The sequence below is a fragment of the Dama dama genome, chromosome X, assembly GCF_033118175.1.
Source record: "Dama dama isolate Ldn47 chromosome X, ASM3311817v1, whole genome shotgun sequence".
Classification (NCBI taxonomy): domain Eukaryota; kingdom Metazoa; phylum Chordata; class Mammalia; order Artiodactyla; family Cervidae; genus Dama; species Dama dama.
Window position 1 is genome coordinate 60,961,187 of NC_083714.1, and position 18,419 is coordinate 60,979,605.

Here is an 18,419-nt window from a genome sequence, read left to right on the forward strand (position 1 = left end):
AATAATGGGCTTTTGACAATCCCAGTCTGTTTATCAGTTTCTGCATATTCATAAGCTAATTTAGGTTCAGAGTTAACCATGGGGCTGATTTCTTGTTTCCCTTAATATTAAAGAACTAAGCTGAATCATGTTCCGGCTTCTGACCTCCTGCTGGTCTCATCTAAAGACAACTGAAGAGACCCAAAGGTAATACTGTAATTATTTCCTTAGACCTGTTCCACCATTTCCTCCAATGTACCTGCCCATAGTCCCTCACAGGACAAATCTTTATGATATATATTATTAGGGGGCATGACTAAGTAGCGTCTACAAGATTAGGGGCAGGGTTGGGGGAGGATGGCCAGTTCTACAAGGCAAGTGAATCAGGGAAGCAAAGTGTCCTTGGAGGCTTTGGGGAGTAGTTCCCACTCCACCTTCTACCACCTGGCTGTGCCTTTATGACTGCATTGGGACTACTGCAGGCAGAGCCCCAAACACCAAGAGTATAATTCTTTCTTTAGCCTAAGAACTAACAGTACTTTTAAGGCTTTGACTCATTTTTCTTTTCCATTTCTAGACATGTAGCCATCATCATCATTGGACTGGACAACTCAGGCAAAACTGTTCTTGTGGAGGCATTCCAGAGAGGTAAGGAACTGAGAGCATTAGATACTAGTTTAGGTCTCCCCTGGGTCCCAGTGACCAATGAAATATCATTCCTTCCTACCCTTACTTCATGGCCCTCAAGTTACCTCATATGAAGGCAAACACTTCCCAACACACACAAACAAGACACACACACACAAAAAGACACACATACACTCCTCTCCTCAGGTGTTACCAGCCTGTTTATGTAATGTCTGTTACCTGCTCCCTTTATAAGATATGTTAATTGAAGGTCTTTTCATAGTGTCAGTATGAATGAACTGAGACTATGCAAAGCACTGCAGTTGATTAGGAAGGATAGCAAGTTTGAAACAATGTCTAGTTTCAGAGCTCAATTAAAGTGGAATTTGGTCTAGATAAGAGAGACAAGTGTGGGATGATGAAGTTTAGTAACGTGAAACTCTTTGTGACAGTTCATATAGAGGGTTGGAGCTTGAGAAATGGTGTCAGTTCAGAGACATGCAAGTTTAATACCAAATCTCCATTTTAATACCTTGACATTTCAGCCAGTGGTTCAGCCTGGTATTCCACCTTACAGGCAGCAAACTTGATTCTGCCTCTCCCAGTTCTCTGATTGGCAGAATGATGATTTTAAAAAAAAGGTAAGCAGCAGCAAGAAAATCAAGGAGCCAAGATAAATCACAAGGTTACTGATAAAGGAAATAATTTTTAGAGCCCAACTCAGCACCACCCCTAGATTCCCATCCAGTCTGAGTGGGGCCTGGGAATATATATTTTAAGAACACCCCAGGACTTCCTAATAGCCACCTTTGGGATGCACTCAACTGTAATTAGCCTTATGCTATTTTGCCTATGAGAATAACATGTGCTTTCCATCCTAATTCCTAGAAGATAGAGCTTGCAGTCTAATTTGTTACTGTTTAACGTGCCTTGTGCTTGATGAATAACTTGGGGCTGATTCATAAACTTCATTCACAAAGACGTTTTTGTGGCTAAAAAGCAAATTTCCACTGATGTCACATTCTGAAGAATTATCTCAGGCCACCTCTGTCCATGTAGGACTTCTAGAGACTAGTAGACTCCTTTGTACCCAAAATGCGATAGCTTGCCCCCTATAAGCTCCTGCAAATGTTTATAATTGCTGAAAACAGATAATAGCCTAGGGAGGAAGTTCCAATCTACAAGCAGTAACTTGAGTAAACATTTGAAGAAGACACTGGCTATAAAATATTTTGGGACATAAGCCATTATTATCAACATCATTCACTACAACTATTTTGTCTGGCATGGTCATATGGGGCAAGGGATCCAAGTATGAGTACCAGCAGTACTCTATATAAGGGCAGTTAAAGCAGTTTCAAACCCAGCTATATATTTCAAACTTTAAAAGAAAATGCTGTCTGAGCCCCACCCCAGATCTCTCTCAAAGAATGAGGCCTACTGTCATAGGTTTTAAGTGCTCCACAGGTGATCCTGGTGCATAGTGGGTACTGAGAGCCAAAAATCAGAATCACACCAACTCACAGGGGACCTGAAGGTTCAGATATTTGGGCCTGGAGAAGGCCCAGGGAATCAAAAATCTTGACAAGTGCACCAGATAATGCTGAGACACAACAGGCATAAATTCTACTGCTCTTTAAGGCAGTGAGTCTCAAAATCTAAGGTGAGAAGAATCACCTGGGATTTTGCTAAACATACAGATGCTTGGGTCCCAAGTGTATAGATTGTTATTCATTTGGCACAGGGTAGGACTGAAACATCACCCTCATGTAACTCTAAAGCAGGTGATCCTCAAACTACGCTTTATGTAGCATTCTCCTAGGGATATAGAGATGGATTTGACTCAGTACCTGTCCTCAGAGTGTTTATAAATTAATAGAGAAAATAAGAGAAAGGTAAATCGTCAGAGAGCAACTTCTGATGGTTTCTAGGGTTTGCCAACAATAGATTGAATTATTGAAGAATGGGTAAGGCTGCAAATAAAAAGAAATAACAGGGAAAAAACATAAAGCTTGCTTTGATATAGAAAACATGATTTAAAAATTACCTTTAGAGTTTTAACCTATTCACTTATTATTTTTAAATAGTCTAATATAGACATAACAAATAACACAAAATTGTGAATGAAAATTATATGTTCTGTGAAAGCTATAATTAAATCATTGACTAACATAAAAATAGAAGAGGACATTATGAGATGATAGTAAAATGTAATAATATATACATATATACACATATAGAGGCATATTATGTATACACATAAATGTGTGTATAGTCATACATTTCCAAAGATCTGAAAGCATCCTGTTAACTTCTCAGCTAAGCAACTTATTCTGGCAATCCTTTAGAAAATGTCCCATGTAAATTTGAAATAAGAAGCTACTGATTCTGGTCTTAGAACTCTCAGGTATGAGTGTAGAGAATCTGTAAAATCATCTTGCTACTAACATGGGCAGAGAGCTAGGCCAGGCTGTCAGTTTAATAGACTGGAATGTGTCTACAGAAATGCTGAACTGCATTTCTCTGGGGGCTGAGTGAAAGGTGGAATGCCCTGTGGGACTGTATGGTCTGGCCATAGCCTTGAAAAGGCAAAGGTGTCTGAGTTTGGCATGGTTTCTAGGAGAAATGAGAGGAAGAGGACTTCATACTCTCCTCCACAGTAACAGGCCCCATAAACATTTACTGAACACCTACTATGTGTAAGGGAATGCAGAGCCCCTGCCTCACAGAGCTTATATTTTCACTGGGGAGGCAGGATATGCACAGAATGAGGTGAAGGACCAGTTTAACACATCATGTGCTTAACTAGAGATCGAAGTGAGAGCTGGGCCAGTCAGCAAGGATTCCTAAAGAAAGTGGTACTTGAGCTGGGCCTTAAAGAAAGCATGGGAGAGAAGAGCTTCATCAGATGCATTCAACAAATATTTATTGAACACCTGTCTGCCAGTTACTGTGCTTGACATTGTGAATATATAATAGTAAATACTGAAGGGGTTTCTATCCTGTTGCAGTGTATAACCCAGATAAATAAATCACAGAATTTATAACTCTGTAATATGGGCTTCCCTGGTGGCTCAGACGGTAAAGAATCCACCTGCAATGCGGGAGACCTGGGTTCAGTCCCTGAGTTGGGAAGATCCCCTGGAGGACGGCATGGCAACCCACACCAGTATTCTTCCCTGGGGAATCCCTATGGAAAGAAGAACCTAGCAGGCTACAGTCCATGGGGTCGCAAAGAGTCAGACATGACTGAGAGACTAAGCATACATGTGCTATGGTAGTGGTAAGCCCAGAAGAAAGGCACCTTATCTGGACTTGGGGATGGTAGTGTGAGTTAAGAGAAAATTTTCTAGAAGAAACAAGATCTGAATTGACATTTTAAAAACACAATAGGTGTTAACCAAGCAGAGTAGTGGAGAAGTGTTCTAACCAGTAGCAATAGTATCTTGTGGAGGCCCAGGGCAAGGGAGAGCCTGACACTCATGTAGAATGGGGGATAGGGAGGCACATGAGTCAAGAAGCAGAGGGAGGAAGAGGCTGGATACCAGAGACCCTGGATATCAGTTAGGGAAGAAATGGATCTGGCAGGTTAGGAGGTAAAAGAGTTTGTATTCTGTCTTCAGAGCAGCAGGCACACAAGGAAGGTTACTGAGCCAGGTTAGGGTAATGTGGGCAAAGTGCTGGTTTAGGAAGATGAATCAGTGAGCATGAGCAGGATGGCAGGACACCTCCATAGGATTCCTGAGGGCAGGCTCTAATCAAGGTCCAGGTAATCATTTAACAAATTCTTTCATCCTCTCTTCCCCTATGCATAGAACTGCCTAGTAGGAGTAAGATGGACAGTTGTTCAAACTCTGAACTAACCACACTCCTGGTGGATAATTATGAAGTTTCCGTCTATGACCTGAAAGGAGACATGCAGGGCCGCGAAATCTGGCCAAACTACTATGCTCAGGCACATGGGCTTGTTTTTGTCCTGGATTCCAGCGACTGGGAGCGCATGCAGGAAGTGAAGGTCCTCTTACCCAACCTGCTGTCTGATGAAAGAGTGGCTGGGAAACCCATCCTACTGTAAGACTCTACCTTTGTGTCCAATTTCCCCTTCCCATTCTGAGCCTTTAGAAGAGAAGTAGACAGAGGAAGGGCTAGGTGGTCCCTTTGTCACATCCAATTAGACCGCCTCTCCTCTTTGGCCAAGGGGTAGTGGCCCAGTCCTTTATGGGCTGTTTTCAAGAGCCACTTTCTACCAGACACTGCCATGGGGAAACCTGTTAGCTAATTGTGCAAAGGTAATTTTGAAGGCAAGCATCAAATGGAAATGCACACACCCTCCTCACCCATCCGTCGACTCATCCTGAAGACTGCCTCCCTACATTTGCTTCCCTTTTCTGGATTCAGTCTCTGACCCTGAGATGAAGGCAGAAAACTCCTGTGTTGTATATTCAATGCAAGTGGCCTGCTCCCTTGGCAGACTGCCCGAGACTTATGCCACTACCTCTTATTCCAGGGTGATAGTTCAGGTGGCCTGTCAATCCTCCCTGCCCCCTTTTAGCCTTTTTTATTCCTTGTTAGCACCCCCAGCTCAAGCATGAACAGAGTTTAGGGGAGGGTATATAAGCTCCAAATTTGTTCCTATCCCGGTTAGAAATTCTAATTAAAGTTTGATGGTGTAGTGTAGAGTGAGAAATGAGGCTTGGGGATTATCTCTGATTCAAATTACTTGTGCTATTCTTTTCTCCATTGAGAGCTGGCTAAATGTCTGGCTCACCTTACTGGGTATGGCTTAAAAGCTAGTCCCTGGATATGGAGCAGCTGTACCAGAATTGGATGTCCCCCTCTTTCCTTTCTTTTCTTGTCCTTGGTTTCTATCTCAGTTTCACTCATCCTCTCTTCTTCCCTCAAAATCTTCCAATGCCTGGTTTTAGCCTGGCCAATAAGCAGGATAAGACGGGTGCCCTGCCGCCTGGTGATATCATTGACTATCTGCTGCTGGAGAGACTAATGAATGAGAACAAGTCTCCGTGCCGAGTGGTAAGTAAGTGTCCAGCCCTCCCTTCCCTTGTCCTCTCAACCAAGGCTGATGCCTTCCACAGCCCATAATCAGTTTCCTATGCCAGATCTCAGGCAAAGCCTCTCCCTGACACAAGTATGGTAATGATTTCTGACTCAATGGTGATAGTAAGTACCACTCACTTACAACACTTTTGCATCTATTTTCTCACTAGGCCTGCAAAGTAGCTCTTTAAAGCTGGAAGTTTCAGTAGCCGCATTTTATGGTTAAGAAAGCCAAGGCTCAGAGACTCTGTGTGTCTTGTCCGAGGTTATACATCCAAGATTTGACACTTCATTAAAGGACCTAGCTTTTGTACCTTTCATTTACCTTCTCAGGAGTAAATGTCGAGTATCTTTTAGGAAGTCTTAAGAGCCTCTCTAGGTACAGCAGAGCTTCTGTGTACCTGCGTGCTAAGGGTGACTGAGACTATGGACCCAAGAAGTCCCAAGTTCCTGGGCTGAAGTCTTCTCTTTTTGTCACAGGAACCTTGTTCAGTCATCAAAGACCTCCAAAGAAGGAGCCATCAACCTATAGTTGATGGCCTGCACTGGCTGTTATCTGCCATTCGAGAGAAATATGAAGAGCTGTGTACTCACCAACAGCCACTGCCACCAACCATTGCAGCCTCCAGAGGCACTAGAGGATTTGAGGAAAGATCCCTAGCAGACAGGTGCCGAGTTGCCTCTGTTAGGTGTACTGATAAGAATAGATGCGGGAGTTAATCTTCAACATAAGCAGGGAGTTCTGGGAGGAGCATGAATTCTGTGAGGTGCTGAGCAAGTCTCTCAAGATCAGTTGGCCCAAATGGAGTGAAGGCAGTGACCACAAACATCCCAACACTGTTAGGTACATCCTTCCCTAGGCACAATTTGAGTGGGATGAGTTAAATCCTCAGTAGTAGAATTTCTCCAAAACAGGGTTTCTATTCTCTGGTTTGTTACACAGAGGAGAAAAGGAACATAAGCCCCTTAAGGAGCTTATTGGCAATATTCTATAGATAACTATCTGGAGCTGCCCCACATTCTCCACTTCCCATTCTCTGATCATTTCAATAGTATAGCAAGGTGGGAGAGAACAGGAATATAGAAAAGAAAAAGAAACAGGAGGTGATCAAAGTTTTGACGAATAAAAAGACTAAATGTCCTCTTCCTCTTTTGTTCCTCTAATTGTCCGAAGACACATGGCAGGGATGGGGGGGATAGTTGAATTTGATTAAGGAGCCTGCATCTGTTTTCACTATGGCTTTATCCTCTCTATCTTCTCCAGCTTTGCTACCCAGATGGGAATGTCCAAAGAAAATAGACAGCATGTAGGACAACACTCAATGGAACCTAAGCCTCTGAAGTCAATCCTGCTAGTAAGTGGCTCATTAAATGTTATTGCCTCAGGGACCAATCTCTGAACTCTTTGAGCACCAATTGACTTTCTCTTCCATCTTCCTGTTATACAGAAAGAAGGTGTCAGAATAAGACCCAAGAAGAACGTATCAGTAACCTTTGCTTTAGATGAACCCATGGAGGAAGGTGAATATTCTGGGGGAAATGGATCTCATATCACCGCTGGAATGCATAACACCACTGGAACTCATAACACTGCTGGAGCTGGTAACACTGCTGGAGCTCGTCACACCGCTGGGGCTCATATCACCGCTGGAGCTCGTAACACCCCCGAGCTTCGCTATGCTCCAAGTGATGACTTTCAGCCCCCAGCCCCATACACTGAGGACGATCTTTTTGAAGGTAAGGCTGGATCATTGATTAGTTAGGGTAGGAAAGATATAAAGGCCTTTCCTCACAATTTAAAGTGGGGAGTTTTGAGCCCAAAACTCTTTTTTCATGCTATGGTTGGTGATCAGGAGAGAAGCAGATGAAGTGCTTGGAGAGTACCATCTGGCAGCCCAGTACGATGCTCCAAGATCTTTGTTTGGATGGCTGTAGGGTTATCTTAAAGGTTATGATTTCCACTGGTAGAAGTACAAATTGGTACAATCTTTAGAGTAGTTTGGTTGTCTGTCTCCTTCCTACTCTCCATCTCTCTCTGTACATGTGTGTGTGTGTGTGCGCGCATGTGTGTACACGTGCACATGCTCAGTTATGTCCAACTCTTTGCAACCCCATGGACTGTAACCTGCAAGGCTCCTCTGTCTATGGGATTTCCCAGGCAAGAATACTGGCATGGGTAGCCATTTCCTACTCCAGGGGATTTTCCCGACCCAAGGATTGAACCTGTGTCTCTTGTTCCATACACACACACACATATATATACATATATATGTGTGTATGTATATATATATATATGTATGTATGTATATATATATATACACATATATATGTATATATATCTTGGAGAAGGAAATGGCAACCCACTCTAGTATCCGTGCCTGGGAAATTCCATGGACAAAGGAGCCTGGTGGGCTACAGTCCATGGGATCACAAAAGAGTGGGACATAACTTAGCAACTGAACAACAAGAACAGCGTGTGTGTGTGTGTGTGTGTGTGTGTGTGTGTGTGTATATACATATATATATATATGTATATATATATATATATATTGAGAGAGAGAGAGAGAACTTTAAAATTGTGGAAACCATATGAGCCAATCATTTTATGTCTTGAATTGTAGCCAAAGATAATTACACAAGTACACAAAAAAGAATGCTCATAGTTGTTTAATCACAGCATTGTGCCTAACAGCTAAAAGCTGGAAACAAGCTAAAGGTCTAACAATGGTGAGTGGCTAAATAAATTATGGTGCAGCAATACAATGGAATACTATGCAGACCTTAAAAGGGCTAATGTGAATAAATTGACTGGCATGGAAAGTTTTCCACAACCCAATGTTTTGTTGGAGAAAATAGAAAGTCAGAGCACAGCATGTACAGCATGATGTATAAATGTGCATAGACTATCTGGAGGGAAATCACCAAACATGAGCAGTGGTTTTCTCTAAGGGTAAGATTCTAGGTGATTTTTAGAAGAGCCGAGGTACCTTTCTTAGGATTTTTGTATTATCAGAAATTTTTTAATAATCATATATGATTTCTCCCAATACACTAAAGGCACTAAAAAAAGAAAGCTGTGAGGATTTAAAGGCCCATTGTTGTTAATGGCTACTCCATCTCAAATGTTCCTTGGCCCCAGTTTCCATGACGGTAAACTGTCGATTTTATAATGTCATCTTTGCTCTCCAAAGAATCTGGCCCTTCAGGCTACCTCAGAGCCTTGGGTTGTTACACCTACACAGAGGGGCCTGGACAGGAACACTGAGGACAGAGGTGCTGCTCTGGTAAAGAGGATGAAAGTTGAGTGGCAGGAATCCTGCAGAAGAGTGGAAGAAGTGTCTTTCTAGATGTCTGATTCTACTCCTAAGTCTCTGTCCAAAATTGAAACCCATTTTTCATTTCTATAACCTCAGAGCCAAGGGCCAAAAGGAGAATGGACACCTGGGACTCAGAGGAGATGTTACTGGACAATCCCTGATGAAGCCTTTGGAGCCTGTGGTTAGTATTCCTTAGGTGAAGGGAAGAGAGCAAGAGGGAGAGCAAGTATGAGGTCAAGGCAGAGGGGGACACCTGGTGGGATGCAATCTACACCCCTTGGAAAGTAGGCAACACCCTCCTCACCTGGAAGGACAGGAAGCCTGGTGCCTAGCTTCACTTGCGGTAACTGCCTATTTTCTTTCTCTTTTTAGCAGACTTTTAACAGAGAGCTAAAGAGAAAAATGAAGGAATGTCAAAAGAAACATCTCATATCCCTCCTTTAGTAAATGGGTTCATCTGCAGAACCATTAAGATTTTTCAGTTTTCAAATTTGTCTGTTAATACCTCTACAGTCCCCCTATAATTCCACCTACTCTAACATATCCCTTAGAACTCCCATTGTGCCTATACATCAATCTTTGAGCCATCAAATGAATCTTATCCCCACCAAGAGGCTCAAAAATAGTTAAGGGGAATGAATAGTTTGAGAATAGTTTGAAATAGTTTAAGAATGAAGACGACCTTGGCAAAGATTAGATCTTTGTACCCAGATGCTCCTGATGAAGTCTGTGAGCAACATATCAAAGGTAACCAACTGCAATTGAGTCTTAGAAGTACAGGGTCAGTTTAGAACTATATTTTCTCCCCTTGTGTTCTTGGGTGGAAGGGGACTGGCATGAATAAATTATTCTGCTGAGAATTATGCTCTACGGAATCATTTTCAGTCACGCCTCCGAAAACAACTCGGTTTTAAATTCCCAGCCACTGGCAACAATTCTTTTGCTGTCCCTTCAGGAATAGCAACTGATGTCTCTCCTAACATTTAGGTTAGGTGTGCAAAAACTGCACGAGCTTAAAAACATTCAACTGTCCATCCTAGAGAGGGCAGTGTTAGTGGTGGGAATTCATTATGATTACAGCTGCTACTTTCACCATCAGTACCACAGCCCCCATTTCCTGAGTGCCTTCTGGTTGTCAAACACAGCACGAAGCTCTTCATGTTCATTATTTTATTCACAAAAACCCATGGTTGTGGCAGCATATTTGTTTTTGTTTTACAGATGAAGAAATTAAGGGGTAGAGAAAAATAACTTATCCAAGGTCCCAGAAGCTGTAAGATGCAGAACAAGGAACCAAATCCAGATCTGACTCTAAAGCTACTTTAGGCCAGAAAGATCTTATGCTTTTCTCAAACTTTGCCCAGAAGAGAAAGCTACATCCAGGGAAAATGCTAAAGCTTCATCATGCCCATGTTAGAAGAATTAGGTTGACTGCAGTAAGCATACTGATGGTAGTGGCAAACCCAGGTGAGTGAGCACTTCCATTCTGCCAGACACTAGGCTAAGTGGTTTACGTACATTACTGCCTTTCATCTTCACAAGCCTATGAGGTCAGTTCTACTACCATCATCTTACAGAGGCAGAAACTGATGTTTAAAGAGGTCAAATAATTTGTCCCAAGGCACCCATTAGGAAATGACAGAACTGCTCTTCAGACTAAACCAAGTTCCAACTCCATAACTCATGGTCTTAACTCCTACCCTATATGGTCTCACCAGGAAGTATAAACCAACTAGCCTATAATTGTTTCTGAGAGAGAGAAACCTGGCACATAATAAGCATCAGTCTCACAACCCCATCTGGAGCGCCAGACACTGTCTAAGGCTGCATCATTTGCTGTTATGCATTGCATATGGCCTTATGTCCAAGGAGACCACCTCAGGCACTTTGTGGGTCTTTGACAGGATTCTAAGGTTCGGCTTATTAGTCATGGCACTGGAAGCAATCTTAAAGAACCTCTAGTCCAATCCCAATTGTTATACAGATTAGGTATTTGGTACAGAGAGGTTAAATGACTTGCTGAAGACTGTAGAGCTGATCACTGACAGACATGCTCCTAAAATCCAGATCTCCTATATGCCTGAGCCAGTGTGCTATCTTCCCTGCCCCAATATACTACACCCTCTCTGGGTCTTCTCTGGGCACTCTTGACCCACCTGTACTTGTGCTTGCATAGTTGCTAAGTTGCTTCAGTCATGTCCAACTCTGTGCAACAGTATGGACTACAGCCCACCAGGTTCCTCTGTCCATGGGATTCTCTGGGGAAGACTACTGGAGTTGGTTGTCATGCCATCTTCCAGGGGATCTTCCCAACCCAGGTATCGAACCCACAACTCTTCCATCTCCTGAATTGGGAGGTGGGTTCTTTACCACTAGCACCACCTGGTAAGCCCCTCTTGACCCCACCTACATTCCTCCAATTTGTCCAATAAATATCACTGGAGAATTCTGCTGACAATCATTTCAACCCAGGGATATAGCAAAAGTCTCTACTGAAGAGGAGTTTATCAGACAGGAGACTATAATTCAACAAACCAAGGTTCTTCACTCACGCTGCTCTTTACAGCATTATGTCTTAGGCAGGCACACTTTCTCAGCCAAGAGGGGAAGAAAGTATGGCTAAAAGGGATTAGGAGTGCTATCTATGAATATGAGCAGGGTGAAGAATTTAGGTTGAAACAACCTCTGACAAAAGTGAATTTTAGTATATTGGCATACTTTCCTTTCTACTAAATATACGTGTTCCTGGGTGTCAACCAAATTTTCCTACAGAAAGTCTATTAATCAAAAATATTTAAAAAATATCCCCTCAATACAGCCAGGAAAACCTTATTTATTTTGAGTGAATAATTTGGTTGCTGCAGGGTGTTACCATACTTTCCAAACCCTTTATCAAGCTGGATGACCTGGCAATAACCCCCAGTGAGGACAAGAAGAAGAGCACATACCTCACAGGCTTGTTTTGAGGATCAAAGAAGACAAGCCAGGGCCAAAATGCTAGGCAGGGTGCCTGGCACATAATAAGTAGCTCATGAAATGTTACCTACTATTATTATGATTAGGGGAGGATCTTAGATCATCAGATAGCTATACTTCCATACTGGGAGAAGTATCCTCCTTTCTGCAAAGAATAACCCAAGGAGAGGTGTCTTAGATTCTAAAGTACAAACAGTATAGAGAAAGAATCTAGGGTAATTATAGGGCTTCCCTGGTGGCACAGCTGATAAAGAACCCACCTGCAATGCAGGAGACCCCGGTTTGATTCCTGGGTTGGGAAGACCCCCTGGAGAAAGGATAGGCTATCCACTCCAATATTCATGGGCTTCCCTGGTGGCTCAGACAGTAAAGAATCCACCTGAAAGACCTGGGTTTGATCCCTGGGTTGGGAAGAACTCCTGGAGAAGGGCATGGCAAGTCACTCCAGCATTCTTGCCTGGAGAATCCCCATGAACAGAGGAGCCTGATGGGCAACAGTCCATGGGGTCACAAAGAGTCAGACATGACTGAGTGACAGCACAGGGTGATTATAACCACCACTTCCCAGAGCCTCATCTTTGAGAATCCTAAAATCTGCAAAAAAAAAAATAAAAATAAATAAAAAAGGTCTTACAAACCTGTCTCAGTGTGTCAGCCCAAGGACGAAGATTAATGAGAGCTTCTTGAGCCTTGGGGGCAAATTTTCTTTCAGGCAAGTGGTTGCCTTGGAGTTTCTCTCCTTTCATTGTCAAGGTCTTGGCCTGCCTCCTCCAGGACTTGTAAAGTCTAGCTCCTGTCAGAGACACTTCAAATATATGACCCTGGCTCATCATTCAACGAGCCCTATGTGGCTCTGGGTACTTGTCCATTTCGTCTTGCAAGACAGGCCTGGGCTTTTGGATTAGAGAATTCCATGTGTATAGGTAGAGATGCTGTGTTCTGAATGGTTTTTACTCCTGAAATCTTGTCACCACTCTTCATACACTGTTACTACCCATCCTAGTGTGCAATCAGTAGCGTTGGTATCCAGTATGATCTGCAGAACATGGGTCAGAGATTCAGTACACTGTTAAGAGTTAAGGAAGAACTGTGGTGATTTAGGATTGGATATGGAAACCAAGAACAGGTAACCTAGTCACAAATCCCCGGGAAATTTGAGCTTTTGGTGCTTGAACCATCCCAGTTGTGTTTCAAATATCACTCTTTCCTCCCAGTATCCTATTAAGACCACTCATCTTCAAGGCAGTTGCAACTGGCAAGACTTAAATACACCACTCAGGAGAATTTTGCCAACTAGCATTTTTAACTATAAAACACCATTGGCTATGGGTAGGATAGGGCTCAAGTCGGGATTCACTGCTTTGTCATTCACCCCTATAAACTCTTCATTGGATAGCCCAAACTTGGATTTCTGACAGGAAAGGGTGCAGAAAACAGGTGTTCTATCGCCCACCATCCCAACATCCCACTTCATTTTCACAGGTGCACCTAAAAGAAATACAGCCATGGCACGTCTGACCCATGCCTATTCCTTTAACTATAATAATCCATCCTCCCACTCCCCTGGCTTTTTCTCTTTTATCAAGCCCTATGGGAAACACAGGTGGAGTTAATATCCCAGGCAAGAGAGAAAGCAGCAGAGGGAGACTGCTGTTGGGAGGGAGACAGTATCAGCTGAGGGTTGTGGGAGTCAGGGGGCTTGTACTTCCACTCTAGTGCTCCTGGAATGCCTGGCTCAGGTCCCAGGAACCCAGGAGGCTCTGCGGTCGGGTGGTGAGCAAAGCAATGTTAACAAAGCACTCTGTTAACTGTGCTGGGTGATGATGACTCAAGAATCCCACACAATCCCACGCTCCTGCTAGTCACCACTTCCAGGAATTAAAATAGACCTCTGGTGCTAAGAGACAGCAGGCCTTTTATATCTGCTCAAATAAATGAGCCCAGCCTTAAGGACTATCCTGCTATTTGATACAATGGAATATTACACAGCCATTAAAGATGCCAATTATGTGCACTGTGCAGTTGGGAACCAGAATGTGAAATAATGTTACACGAAAACAGCACAATAGGAAATAGGTACACATGCTGATCAGAACTGTGGAAAAAACACATTGAAGAATTCATCCCTAAAGTACCAAAGAGAATGAAGAGCACCACAGTCCTTTGAGTTTCCACCCCTACTCCCAACAACACCTTGTATTATAATACACTTTTTAAAATTGTTGTGCTGGTCATGCTAGGTTACTAAGGCATCTGCCTTTTTAAATGACACAGGAGTTAACTCTGCAGATTATTTGAATCAGGGAATAAATAAGAAGTGAATGCTAAGGGGGCTGATGCTTTAAAATGGGCTTCCCAGGTGGCACAGTGGTAAACAACCTGCCTGCCAACGCAGGACACGAAAAGAGACATGGGTTTGATCCCTGGGTTCAGAAGATCCCCTGGAGTAGGAAATGGCAACCCACTCCGGTATTCTTGGCTGGGAAATTCCACAGACAGAGGAGCCTGGTGGGCTACAGTCCATGAAGTTGCAAAGAGTCAGACGTGACTGAGCACATATACACCATTTCAGGTTTAGCACTCCAGTGAAAAATTCCTTCAAAACATCTAGTCCATCAAGCTCCAATATGGGAGTTTAAGGAAACATGTGTTTGGACCTCTTTTAAGTGGGATTGCTGTGTTTTGAACTAAGCTAGCTTATAAGGAGAGAAAGGAACTATTTTTGGATAGGCTTCCAGAAATCCCTTATTAAAGAAGAATTGCTACATGCTTTCCCCCAGCCCCACCCTTGTCTCTGGTAGTGCTTATTACACTTAGCCAAACATCTAGCACATATATGGGTGTCTGGGTAATCATTATTCTCTTTCTGGAGCCCTGGCCTCAAGCCCTGCCCAGACTTGGTTTTTTTTTAGAATTAGCTTTCAATCAGTACATCTAGTTTTTAAGACTATGTGTAGTCTTTTCTTTATTAAAAAAGAAAACTTTGTATTCTGAAATTTTAGATTTATGGAAGATTTGTAAATATAGTACAAAGAGTTCCCATATACCACTCACCCAACTTCCCCTAACGTTAAGACACATATAACTCTGGTAGATTGATCAAAACTATGATATTAACATTAGCACAATACTATTTATTAAACTATAGACTTAATTCAGATTTCACCAGTTTTCCCAATAATGTCCTTCTTCTGTGCAGGGTCTAATCCAGGATCCTATGCAGTGATTATAGTAGTTTAGTTAAAACAAACAAACAAACAAACCTAGAAACAATTCTCCTTTTAGGAGGTGAAACAGGTAAGCCAGTAAGTGACTGGCCAATTTATGATCCTGAGCTATTCTACTCATGAGGGAACTCTATCACTTCTGTACAAAGCTCTGAATCTGTGACACCTCTCATCATGGTTATTTTCAGAAAACATGTCTTACATCAGCACTTCTCACAGTAGTACAAAGGGATTTGACAAGCGGGTTATTTTAGCAACCAATATTATGAGGGTGACAAAATGAGCAGGATGGCCTTATCTGTTTCCCATGTGTCATTTTTCTTCAAACTGTATTTAAACGTCTAACTAGAAGCTGTAATATTTGACTGTAACATAAATGCTGAGAAACACCCACACCAGCACAGGGACTCTCTCCAACGTGTATTTCGTTTTGTTTGCCCGAAATGAAGTATTGAAATCTTACAGAAACCAAATTGAATAAGTTATTTTGACTCTTTGTGAATGTCAAGACAGGAAAGGGAAATGAGGCTATGATATCCATTTATTCCTTCAACAAATAATTGGATTATTAAGAATAATTCCCCCCTTAATCCAAGCAAACTAGGTGCCAGGCAATTTGCAAAGTGCTTCACAAATATTGTTTCACTGAATAAATCACAACAATCTCATGAAGTAAGTACCATTACCATTCTTTTACAGACAGAGGGGCAGGGAACAGAGGACAAGTAACTCACCCAAATTCACATGGCATGTAAAAGTGATGGAGCCAGAATTCAAGACTAGGTCAGCCTGATTCCACAGCTTGTCATCTTGGCCAGTATGCTATATCGTTGCTCTGAGCACCTGCTACATTTCATACACTGGCTTGGGTGCTGGACAGAAATACAATACTGAACAGTCCTTATTCCCTCAAATCTTATTCTAGTTGAAGGACAGAGACCCTTAAATAGGTAAATAACAGCCCTCTCTTCTCCTTAGGTATTCCTTGGATTGGTTACAAGATGAGCAGTAAATACAAACAGTGAATCCCAACACCTTTATATATTTAAATTCCCTCCGTGTACCCTGAAGATCTCTGACAGAAATGGACTAGAGGATATTGACATATTCTTTCATTTTGTGGCTCTGGGCAAGGTGTCAGCATCCCTCCCCACCCACTTAGTCTCCTTTGATGAAAAATATATATGAAAATGCATGTAACAATGAAATCAAATCAGCTGATGGAAATTTTTAAGTCTGGTACATAATAATTATACTCCAATTCAGCTGTCCTTGCACTTGCATTAATTGGTGAGCTCTAAGGGAGCTTCAATTGGTTCATGACTATACTTTATGGCATGCCATTTTGAAATATATTTCTCAGAAAAATGACAATGATGACCCTATAAATTATAAACTGGAAATGTGATTTGAAAAGTGAAGGACTGAAAGTCATTTTTTTAAATTTATTTTTATTAGTTGGAGGCTAATTACTTTACAATATTGTAGTGGTTTTTGCCATACATTGACATGAATCAGCCATGGATTTACATGTGTTCCCCATCCCGATCCCCTCTCCCGCCTCCCTCCCCATCCCATCCCTCTGGGTCTTCCCAGTGCACCAGACCTGAGCACTTGTCTCATGCATCCAACCTGGGCTGGTGGTCTGTTTCACCCTTGATAGTATAGTTGTTTCAATGCTATTCTCTCAGAACATCCCACCCTCACCTTCTCCAACAGAGTCCAAAAGTCTGTTCTGTACATCTGTGTTTCTTTTTCTGTTTTGCATATTGGGTTATTGTTACCATCTTTTTAAATTCCATATATATGCATTAGTATGCTGTATTGGTCTTTTATCTTTCTGGCTTACTTCACTCTGAATAATGGGCTCCAGTTTCATCCATCTCACTAGAACTGATTCAAATGAATTCTTTTTAATGGCTGGGTAATATTCCACTGTGTATATGTACCATAGCTTCCTTATCCATTCGTCTGCTGATGGGCATCTAGGTTGCTTCCATGTCTTGGCTATTATAAACAGTGCTGCGATGAACATTGGGGTACACATCTCTCTTTCAATTCTGGTTTCCTCGGTGTGTCTGCCCAGGAGTGGGATTGCTGGGTCATATGGCAGTTCTATTTCCAGTTTTTTAAGGAATCTTCACACTGTTCTCCATAGTGGCTGTACTAGTTTGCATTCCCACCAACAGTGCAAGAGGGTTCCCTTTTCTCCACACCCTCTCCAGCATTTATTGCTTGTAGACTTTTGGATAGCAGCCATCCTGACTGGCATGTAATGGTACCTCATTGTGGTTTTGATTTGCATTTCTCTGGTAATGAGTGATGTTGAGCATCTTTTCATGTGTTTGTTAGCCATCTGTATGTCTTCTTTGGAGAAATGTCTGTTTAGTTCTTTGGCCCATTTTTTGATTGGGTCATTTATTTTTCTGGAATTGAGCTGCAGGAGCTGCTTGTATATTTTTGAGATTAATCCTTTGTCTGTTGCTTCGTTTGCTATTATTTTCTCCCAATCTGAGGGCTGTCTTTTCACCTTGCTTATAGTTTCCTTTGTTGTGCAAAAGCTTTTACGTTTAATTAGGTCCCATTTGTGTATTTTTGCTTTTATTTCCAATATTCTGGAAGGTGAGTCATAGAGGATCCTGCTGTGATTTATGTCGGAGAGTGTTTTGCCTATGTTCTCCTCTTAAGAGTTTTATAGTTTCTGGTCTTACATTTAGATCTTTAATCCATTTTGAGTTTATTTTTTGTGTATGGTGTTAGAAAGTGTTCTACTTTCATTCTTTTACAAGTGGTTGACCAGTGTTCCCAGCACCACTTGTTAAAGAGGTTGTCTTTTTTCCATTGTATATCCTTGCCTCCTTTGTTGAAGATAAGGTGTCCATAGGTTCGTGGATTTATCTCTGGGCTTTCAATTCTGTTCCATTGATCTATATTTCTGTCTTTGTGCCAGTACCATACTGTCTTGATGACTGTGGCTTTGTAGTAGAGTCTGAAGTCAGGCAGGTTGATTCCTCCAGTTCCATTCTTCTTTCTCAAGATTGCTTTGGCTATTCGAGGTTTTTTGTATTTCCATACAAATTGTGAAATTATTTGATCTAGTTTTGTGAAAAATACCATTGGTAGCTTGATAGGGATTGCATTGAATCTATAGATTGCTTTGGGTAGTATAGTCATTTTCACAATATTGATTCTTCCAATCCATGAACATGATATATTTCTCCATCTGTTTGTGTCCTCT

At 42.0% G+C, this 18,419-nt stretch overlaps 1 protein-coding gene and 1 pseudogene across 1 annotated transcript; both read left to right on the forward strand.

The window, feature by feature from the left end:
• ARL13A (ADP ribosylation factor like GTPase 13A) lies at window positions 1-7,916 on the forward strand. Its single transcript, XM_061136562.1, has 6 exons — window positions 1-186; window positions 557-627; window positions 4,422-4,677; window positions 5,532-5,637; window positions 6,142-6,329; window positions 6,926-7,916. Exons 1-6 carry the CDS (start codon window positions 128-130, stop codon window positions 7,059-7,061), a joined length of 816 nt encoding a protein of 271 aa, XP_060992545.1. The 5' UTR covers window positions 1-127; the 3' UTR covers window positions 7,062-7,916.
• The window catches only part of LOC133052684 (S-phase kinase-associated protein 2-like), a 23,046-nt pseudogene continuing 11,850 nt past the window's right edge, over window positions 7,224-18,419 (forward strand).